At 39.4% G+C, this 9,348-nt stretch overlaps 1 protein-coding gene across 1 annotated transcript; it reads left to right on the top strand.

Moving 5' to 3' along the window:
• On the top strand, positions 1-8,699 carry pithd1 (PITH (C-terminal proteasome-interacting domain of thioredoxin-like) domain containing 1). The gene is made up of 6 exons (XM_004572709.6): positions 1-428; positions 2,216-2,259; positions 4,376-4,453; positions 4,684-4,788; positions 6,607-6,715; positions 8,333-8,699. Exons 1-6 carry the CDS (start codon positions 243-245, stop codon positions 8,432-8,434), a joined length of 624 nt encoding a protein of 207 aa, XP_004572766.2. The 5' UTR covers positions 1-242; the 3' UTR covers positions 8,435-8,699.
• Positions 8,700-9,348: the final 649 nt, after the last annotated feature.

Genomic DNA, 9,348 nt, shown 5'->3' with positions numbered 1-9,348 from the left:
AAGGGGTTTTTTTCACTGAGTGATAAATAATACTAAACCACGTTTCGAATTGACGCAAACCTTTGAAGTTTTATTTTGAAATTCTTGCACCGGAACTTACCTCGTGACTTCACGTAACTTGACGCAGACGTCACTACACGCTTCCAAGTGAAACTTGCTGAGCTCATTTCACTTTATAAAAACGCTCCAGCGCGAACGCTACGTTTTATTTCTACCTGGAGTGATTAACGAAACCGGCCACGATGTCCGGACACGGTCATGGTCACGGATGCGGGTGTGAGGGTGAGCATGAGCCCGCGGAGAGGGGCCTGGAGTATGGACTGTATCAGAAGATCGACCTGGAGAAGCTGCAGTGTCTCAACGAGAGCCGGGACGGAGACGGCAAACTGGTGTTCAAACCGTGGGACCAGCGGAACGACCGGAACAAGGTAACGCCTCTCCCCCGGGCAGGTGTCCAGGTAGAGCGCACGCTGCGGAGCTGCGCAATATCCAAACTAAACTTTACCGAGCTTTGAGGTGCAGGTTCAGCCTGGTCATGGAGTCAGCAGCTTGACTTCAAGTCCTATAACTTTACCAGATATTGATCTATGAAGGTAAAGTATTGATTTTAGATTGGTTTGTAAATGGGTGCACCAGGAGCAGGGCAGCAAACACGCGCAAAAGACACTGATAGAAACAAAATGGTTATAAAGAGAGAAAAAACATTACCACAAAGTGATCACAATAAGAGAAAACGACCACAGAATTGCCTTAAAGAGAGAGAGCGCCTCAAATGGTTAGAATTAAACAACAAAGACATAAAATGACCAAAGAGGTACACAAATTATCCACAAATAAAGCATAAAATTGGCACATAAAACCATTATATGATCACAGAAGACTCGCATAAACTCAAAAAAACCCCACAGAAGAATGTCAAATGACCACAGAGACATAATGTGACCCCCGAGCAAAAAAATTGAAATGCAAAGAACAACCACAAAAAGAAGCTCCAAGTTGCCTTAAAGTAGGACAGAATAACATTATGACCATTATAAGCAAAATCTGATGCATAGTGACTTCAAAATATCCAAAGTAAAAACAAAAGAACTGAATAGAGGTTCAAAGCAATCACAGGTATTTATAAAATGACCAAAGAGTGAAACTTGACCACAGAAATACCTTTAAAAACAGAGAGAAAATGGTTACCACAAAATGACCACAGTCAGGTGCATAAAGTGTCCAAAAATAATCAAAGTAATGGGTAAAGCAACCAAACTGAGACGTAAAACAATCAGTGATCGGTAAAGTGAGCACAAAAGTCAGAAACAAGACTCAAAGCACCTGCACAGAGACACAAGAAATTACCAAAAAGACACTCGAAATAACCACGAATTTACTTAAATGGCCTCAAACAATCAAAGCAAGATACAATATGACCACAGAGATGCGTGACAGGATCACAAAAGTGCAAAATAACCATAAATGACCAAAGTCAGGCATGAAATTACTGCAGAGAGCAGCAGAAAAAAAAAATCACCAAAACTGGACCCAAATTGACCTGTCAAGTCAACAGTCAAGGACCCAAATCTGGAGCTGAGAGATTTCAATGTTTTCAGTCTTTTAAGAAGTCGAGAATAAATGTGGGGGAAAAATGTATATTTTCCACCACAGTTAACTGATCGTATTTGGAGGGGTTTTTTTTTTTTTTTTTGGTTTTTTTTTTTTTAAAAAGGACATTTTAAAAATCATGAAAGGTGATTTTAAAAAAAATTGTTTTCTGAAACAATCACAAAATGAGTCACATTTAAATGGAAAACACCTTGAAGTCTTAGAATTTCTCAACAGGGACTTTAATGAAACCTCCCACACAGTCTTACAGATCCAAAAACACTGTTGTTGACTTCAGATATGTAATATTTTCATATGTCATTTATAAAATATTTTTAAAATAAGCCACATTTGACTCTGTGAGCTTCACAAGAAGCCTCGGGACAGCTGAGGAGGGATCAGCTTTGTGAATATTGTTGTTTATGATTTCCCACGCAGCTGTCTGCTTTTTTTTTTTTTTTTTTTTTTTTTTTTCACCTGAGCACAGTTTCAGTATGAGACATTGTTGTGTCCGCTTTAATTTTAGTGAAGCTCTTAATTAGAACTGGTGACGTCATATCAAACGCAAACATCTGCGGCTGCCTCTGTTTTCTGTAACCATAACGCCTTGTTTTTCTGCTTGTAGTTTGTGGACAGTGACGCAGATGAAGAGCTGCTGTTCAACATACCGTAAGTCCCAAAATGATAATCATCATCATCATCATCATCATGCCTGCATGTTCTTCTATTTCTGTATGACACAAAAAACACTGTATGCGTCTCAAAGTGATTTAGTGTATAAAATCTGTGGGCAGATACTTTTTATACTACGGAGCCCCGTAAGGGACATGGGAAAAAAAAAATTAAGACTGACTTTTGCTAGATCCCGAGTTAGTTTTGCGAGATCTCGCAAAAGTTCATCGTAATTTTTTTTCTCCCATGTCCCTTGCCGGGCTCCGTATTATACTTTTAAAAAGAAAAGTAAAAAGAAAATATTTGGAAATTACTATTATAGTGCTGTCAGCGTGACGTTAACGCCATAACTGCATCAACGGGGCAAATCTCTGTTAACGAATTACCGCTGATCGTCCAGTGCGTGGGGCTGGACGGTGTTAACGAGCTAACCGCGCTAACGAGCTAACCACGCTAACGCCATGCAATGATTTTCATTTTCTCAAAAGTTGATAGCGCGCCTTATGTATAAATTCCGGCTGTGCTTACTGACCGCGAACCGATTTTATGTGGTACACGGCGCTCAGCAATCTGTCAAAAAATGTTTTAGTACGACTTTGGTAAGCTACGGAGCTGCACCGCTTAATGGATTGTCGGAGCATTACGGCTACCGTAGTCTGGAGCCTCGCGGAGTAATACGTACTGTGCCTTAACGTAATATTACCGTATTGTGTGTGTGTGTGTGTATAAGGACCACAAATGGCACCTGCTCAGCGACATGTTTACGAAGCGGATTTCAAACTCCAGGCTGTGAGTCACGCAGTAGAACTTGGGAACGAACAGAGCAGCTGTGAAATCTGTCTTTGTTATGCTCATCGTCTTTTAGTTTACATTTTGACTGCACAATTGTGAGCTTTTTGTTATGCACAAAAACATTGTTTTCTTTTATTTATGGAGCATTATTTTTAATAAATGCTCATAATTTATTTTTGAGTAATTTTTTTCATGTACATCTATGCTGTATGTTAATAAAAGTGCCTGTGTGACATCTGGGACACAGCTTTGATTAAGAACTCTGTTTGTTCTTACGTTATGGCTTTAAAAAATATCGAGATATATATCCTATATCGCCATCCAGCTAAATAAATATCGAGATATGAATTTTGGGTCATATCGCCCAGCCGTATGTCAGAGTTTCTGTTTGCACATCAGAAGTCTGTAGCATACTAACGCACGTGTTGCAGATGTGAGACATGACAAATGGTTCAAAGGACATGAGGCCCGTGGGCCAGAATCAGCCCTCTAAAGACCCCACTATCCCACTGGATAAGGACCAAAGTAATTAAGTAATGGATAAACAGTTAAATGTTTTGACATCCTTGATTCTTAAAGGGATTCACTTTTAGTCATGGGGCGAGCAGAAGCTCGGAGTTTCATTAATGTGTTCATCTTCAGGCAGCACGGTTCTCAGGTGCCCCTCAGCAGGCTTCCTGAAAGTGGTCAGTTAGATAAAGATGGGCTGTATCAGTCATTTAGTCAGTGCCTGTATTCACAAACATAAGAATCTTCTAACTTGGGCTGAAAATATCAGCAATTGAAATCAGTCAACAATCAGCCATTCAGAATCCTCTAATAATGAATTATTGTAATTATGTGAACTACAAATTCTGCCTTCTCACTTGGAGTGGCTTTTCAGCAGCACTACACATTTTCTCTTTGCTTAAGAGCCTCTTCAGCCTCTTCGAGTCCTCTTCAACACTTCTGTCAGTATTTATCTTGGGAGTTCATGTAAGAGGTAAAACAATTTGTGATTATCTTTTATCTTTGCCAGATTTAATGCCCAACTATTAGAGGGATTCTTAGAAAACTTCTCAGTATTAACTTCACCAGGATCTACTTTGTGAATACAGGTCCAGCTCCAGTGGATCCCCTGAATTAAAAATATGGAGCAGCAAAGGTCCCCTTTCATCAGTTATATATAAATTTTAGCCCTGACTCTTGTAATTTTAAACCAAAGCTGGTTCTAATTTCATTTCTTTGTTTTCCCAGCTCTGCATTTGTTTATCATGACAGCTCCTACCTCGGCGTCTCAGCGTGCGTCTGCACCAAAGTAACCGTGTGTCATCTCTTTCAGTTTTACCGGCAGTGTGAAGCTAAAAGGCATCATCATCTCCGGAGAAAATGATAGCTCTCATCCAGCTGAGATACGACTGTGAGTGCCTGTCTCTGTGAGTTATTGCAGGAAAACGTAGATGGAAACTGGAGGCGGTGCATCTACATGGTTTGGTCATCGTTTTCCAACTTAGACATGATACTTTTTCTATTTAAGAAAGGAAAACATTAACATTTTAGTTGATTTGTTGTAAGTTGGCTTGATGGTGATGTCTTATGGCTAAATTGTTGGACTTTTGGGGTTTTTGGGGGTTTTTTGGGGCTTTTCAGCTACAAGAACATCCCTCAGATGTCCTTTGACGACACCGGCAGAGAACCCGAACAAGCTTTCAGACTCAACAGAGATCCTGCCGCTGAGCTGGAGTACCCAACAAAGTGAGAGCATGAACGCCAGTAAATGACAGAGTAATACCCAGTAAAACAAAAGAAACAAAAACACATAAAAATGCTCCTGCACTCCAGAAAGATGGATGTTAATCTTTCTGTGGAAGAGCTATAAAACTCATCACACTCACTGCTACATTAAGCATCCAGTTTAATAGCTGCAGGAAGAAAACGCCCACGCAGAAGACGCTTGATGTGTAAATCGCTCACTGCAGTGCACGTGTTAAACAGACATTTTCGTCCAAGTTGACAAATCATCATCACATTATTCTCACTTTTCTGTGGATTCATGAAAAGCAAGTTTTCCGGTGTGTTCTCACGCCACGCGTAACAGACTGCCTGCGTCTCTACATAATGTAGAAATTGTGTGTGTTGGTGTGTTTTCAGCCGAGGTTCAGGGAACTACAGTATGCAGATGAACCTCCTACGTTGTTGGGCCGAATTCGCAGTACTGAGTTGGTCTGTTTGAGGTGGCTATGCAGAGTGACGGTTTAGCGTGTAGGACATCCTTAATTAATGATCCTCACACGCCCGGCTGGGGTGTTGAGGTTGAATGCTGATTGGTTGTTTATCATGGCAAGAATGGATGGGGAGGAAAAAAAAAAAAACAGTAAAGATTTTAAGAAAGCAGCAGTAGAGAGACAGATGGTGGCTGCAGTGGACACGTTTCCTTTTTAACACTGTTTTACTTCATTTCAAAGACAGTGGCTGTGTCCAAATTCAGGGGCTGCATCCTTGAACGGAGGCCGGGTCCTTCGAAGGATGCAGCCCCTGAATTTGGACACCACTGTTATTTATATATTTGTATATTCTGACTTAAGTTGGCTGAACGATCAACAACAGCACAAGCGAGAGTAACCCACAGGCTCATTTGTTCATGACACTGCCCCCTAGTGACAGTAAACAGCTCCAACATGCTGGAAAAGTCTGGAAAGCTCTCTGAAGGCTCTGCTTGGGTTCAACACACAATCATTGCCGGTCATGTATGAAAACTTGTTTCAGCTGTTGAAAAAAGCCTTTTCTGCCTTCAGTAAGTCAAAATTTTGAGATAATATCTCAAAATTTCAACTTACTGACTCAAACAACTGAGAAAATAACTTGAGAATTTGAGATAATAATCCAAAATATTGATGAACGGATGGCAGAACATGTTTGTTTAAGTGGAAGAAACAAGCTCGCGTGCTAATACACTTTCTATTCTTTTTCTTTTACCCACTCACAGATTTCTTTCATTTTCACTCTGGTTAGGTGTGGGCACGAAAACATTCACCCCAGCCTCTTAAAACTACTTAATTAAGAGTAGAAATAGAAGGTGAAGTTCAGTTAAAAAAACACCAGTTGGGAGGTGGCCTGTTTAATTGAAATTTAAATAAAAGTAGTTACATTTTTCAAAGACTACGAAAGTTGTGGTTGTTTTATTTTGGTTTGGTCTTTCCTTCCTCTCTGAAACTCCAAGTTATAGCTCTGACAGTCTAACGGCTTTCGTTATGTTCGAGCCAAAATGACTGATGCTTGTTGTGAAACTTAATCTGGTCAAAGAAGTGTTTAAAAGATGAGAGGAGACATTTCTTTCGCTTGTCTGTGTTCTTTTGCAGCATTAACGCGCTCATTATAAATGTCATGAACACGCTTACTTCATCCCATCATCCTTTAAGTTTCCACCACTCTGCCAGTTTCTTTTCATAGACTTGTATAATATTACATATAGTTCTCACACTGAGACCACATGATGGCTTTCCTGGAGTACATTTGCATTTCTGCTGTCTTTGTCTTTAACTAAAGGCTCTCTCGTTCTCTCTGCGTGTCTAGAATCGCTCGTTTTTCCAACGTTCAGCACCTCTCCATCCACATCTCGAAGAACTTTGGAGCAGAGAGCACCCGGGTGTACTACATCGGCCTCAGAGGAGAGTATTCAGAGGTTAGTCTCAACTCCAACAACAATAAAGAAAAGCAGTGTTGATGAGCTGCTTCCTGTGTTTCTCTTTTCTAATCAACTGATGTGCTATAAGGGATCATTTCAGCATGTTTATTTGTCACGACTGTGCTTTAGTTTTGTTTTTTGTTTTTTTTGCCCATGTTTCACTGGTTCAGTCATAATTTTGAACCACTGTTATCAGTGACTATAAGAAGATTCTGATGTAGGGGAACCATTCTGTTGGGTTTTTTTGTTTGTTTTTGGGGGGGATTTCCCCACCTGTGTTAAAAAACCCAAACTTCCACTACATGATGTTTATTTCTCGAACTGTCTCAGTGAGGCTGGTTCTCTAAAATCCACTGAGGCAGAATCTTCCTTCAGGGTGTTGTCTGCATTTCAACCTTTTCCCTGAAGGTCCTCTGAGAGCTTCGCAGTTCCAGCTTTAATGAGGACTAAATGTTGGTAACCTCTGTGTGACTAATCTACAGCAACCACAACCTGCAGGATAATCATGTTTACACTTTCCTAAGGAGGAACCTTTGCAGGACAATTACATTAGATTACATTAAATTAAGGTGGGTGCACCTAATAAACAGACGGGTACAGCTAGGTTGTAACCTATGCGTCTTGGAAACAGGATACAAGTGTCTATGGATGAGACTGTTTGGCTTATTTATAATCTTATGTGCGAGAATCTATACTCATGGATGTTTCCAGGAATCAGTTCTGATAGCATCAGTTTTATTCTGGCATTTCCATGATTGATTTGGCCGTTTGCTTCACATCATTAGTACACTCAAACAAGATTTGTTTTTGTTTTTTTTTTGTCACTTATCCTCAGGGCAGCAGATTCATTCCCGAGTACTTTGCCATCTTTCTGACGTTACAGAGTCTCTGTGTGTCAGTCACTTCGCGTGGTCCTGTGATAGCACTTTAAACACATTTCATATTATCAAAACAAAACAGTCATTTCTGTCCTTTGTATTATTCCTAAATATTTGTTGCCTCGATGCATTATTTGGTAGACAGCATTATGTGTGCATCAAAGGAGTTACAAAGCACGCTTAAAGTTAAAGATCAGTTCGGCTGTGGCACCATCAGGTTTTTTGTTTGTTTGTTTTTTCTTCTTTTTTTTAAATGTATTTATTTATTTTTTTAGATGATTTTGATTAAGATTAAAGGTGTCTTTAGCTTCCTGATAATCACTGAAGATCTAAACATTTAACTATCGAATGGAAATCACTGAAAATTAGTTAAAGATTAATTTATCAGCATGTTTTGCAGACGTTACTCCAGCTGAAAGCATTTACATGTGACTGGAGAGATGATGGCAGAGAAACATTTGCAGGCACTTCATGAAGTATTTAAAGCTCTTTGCTTTTTGGCCACTTTATTGTGTTGTTCCTTAAAATGCATGGGTAATGGTTATTATTTTTTCTTTTTATGTACTGTTTTGTTGTCACCCTCTACAAATCCCAGCATTTGTATCTGTGACAGTCTTGTTCAAGTCACTGCTAAAAGCAAAATAAAGACTTTGAAGAAGTCTTTTTTCTTTTTAACACAAAATCTACAGTTTTAACACAGTGTGTGAATTGTTTCTTCCTGTTTGCCCCTCTTAAGGCTCGCAGACATGAAGTGACCATCTGTAACTACGAGGCCACAGCAAATCCTGCAGATCACAAAGTGGAGAGCATCATCCCGCAAACCAACTTCATTTCCTGAGAGCTCAGAGAGACGGGGAGAAGAGGAGGAGGCTGTTAAGGGTTGTAGTGACATCATTCTGACCGTCACAAAGTCAAAGATGAGTTTAACGCTGCGTACTGGCAGGGTGGTCGAGATCGACCGGGACTGAGCACCGATGTCTGAAGACCAGTGGAGCTTATGTGCATCTGGAAGTGCTAAGATGTATGTCTGATTTCTATGGCAATAAAGGCTTAATGTTGACAAGCACCTGAATAATAAATGCATGAAACATTTCAAACTCAAAGTCTGCTCTTCTCAGTTCAATTGAAAGATAATCACCTCTATAATAACATTACAGGAACTCAGAAATAAAACATTAAAACCTGAAAATTAAACCAAACAAAGTTGTTTTTTGTATTTTATTAAAGTCCTGATTGCCAAGTTTACACCTTGGTTGAAAAACTAGCCTCACACAAAAAGGCTTTCAGGTTTAAAACCTATTAACTAACATGCATAATAAACATACAAATACCAATTTAGTATTTTTAGTAGTTCAATTTAGTTATTGGAGTTGCTTAAATAATTTTAAAGACTTTTGTGAAGCCAGCAAATTGTTCTTTATCAAGTGGAAGATATTTTGTGCCATCTAGTGGATCCTTTTGTCACCGCAGGCATGTTTCACCAGTGTTTCAGAGCCTTTTCTTACCTAATACATTTCTTTCTCTTCCGTTTGTCTCTACAATAATATCACAGTGCTTGTTTGAGTGAAAGGAAGTTTATGAAATCAGGAAGGAAATAAAGCTGCAGTCAGTATTCAAGTTTCTCTTTTTCTTTCACAGCTCTATAATAAATGTGTCTCATCCATTTTGCAATTTCCCAGAGCTTTTCAGTGAATACTTATTCCTATTATACCATTAACAATGACCTATACACTCTTCCCCTCCTGCAAATAC

Source organism: Maylandia zebra, linkage group LG22 (assembly GCF_041146795.1).
Source record: "Maylandia zebra isolate NMK-2024a linkage group LG22, Mzebra_GT3a, whole genome shotgun sequence".
NCBI classification, from domain to species: domain Eukaryota; kingdom Metazoa; phylum Chordata; class Actinopteri; order Cichliformes; family Cichlidae; genus Maylandia; species Maylandia zebra.
This window is presented reverse-complemented; position numbering and strand designations above follow the sequence as displayed.

What these genes read in the sequence shown, in the direction of transcription:
- pithd1 (XM_004572709.6), top strand. Translation starts at nt 243, where the DNA reads ATGTCCGGACACGGTCATGGTCACGGATGCGGGTGTGAGGGTGAGCAT. An exon ending in AGCGGAACGACCGGAACAAG is followed by an intron (nt 429 to 2,215) that starts GTAACGCCTCTC and finishes TTCTGCTTGTAG; the next exon opens with TTTGTGGACAGTGACGCAGA. An exon ending in TCAGAGGAGAGTATTCAGAG is followed by an intron (nt 6,716 to 8,332) that starts GTTAGTCTCAAC and finishes GCCCCTCTTAAG; the next exon opens with GCTCGCAGACATGAAGTGAC.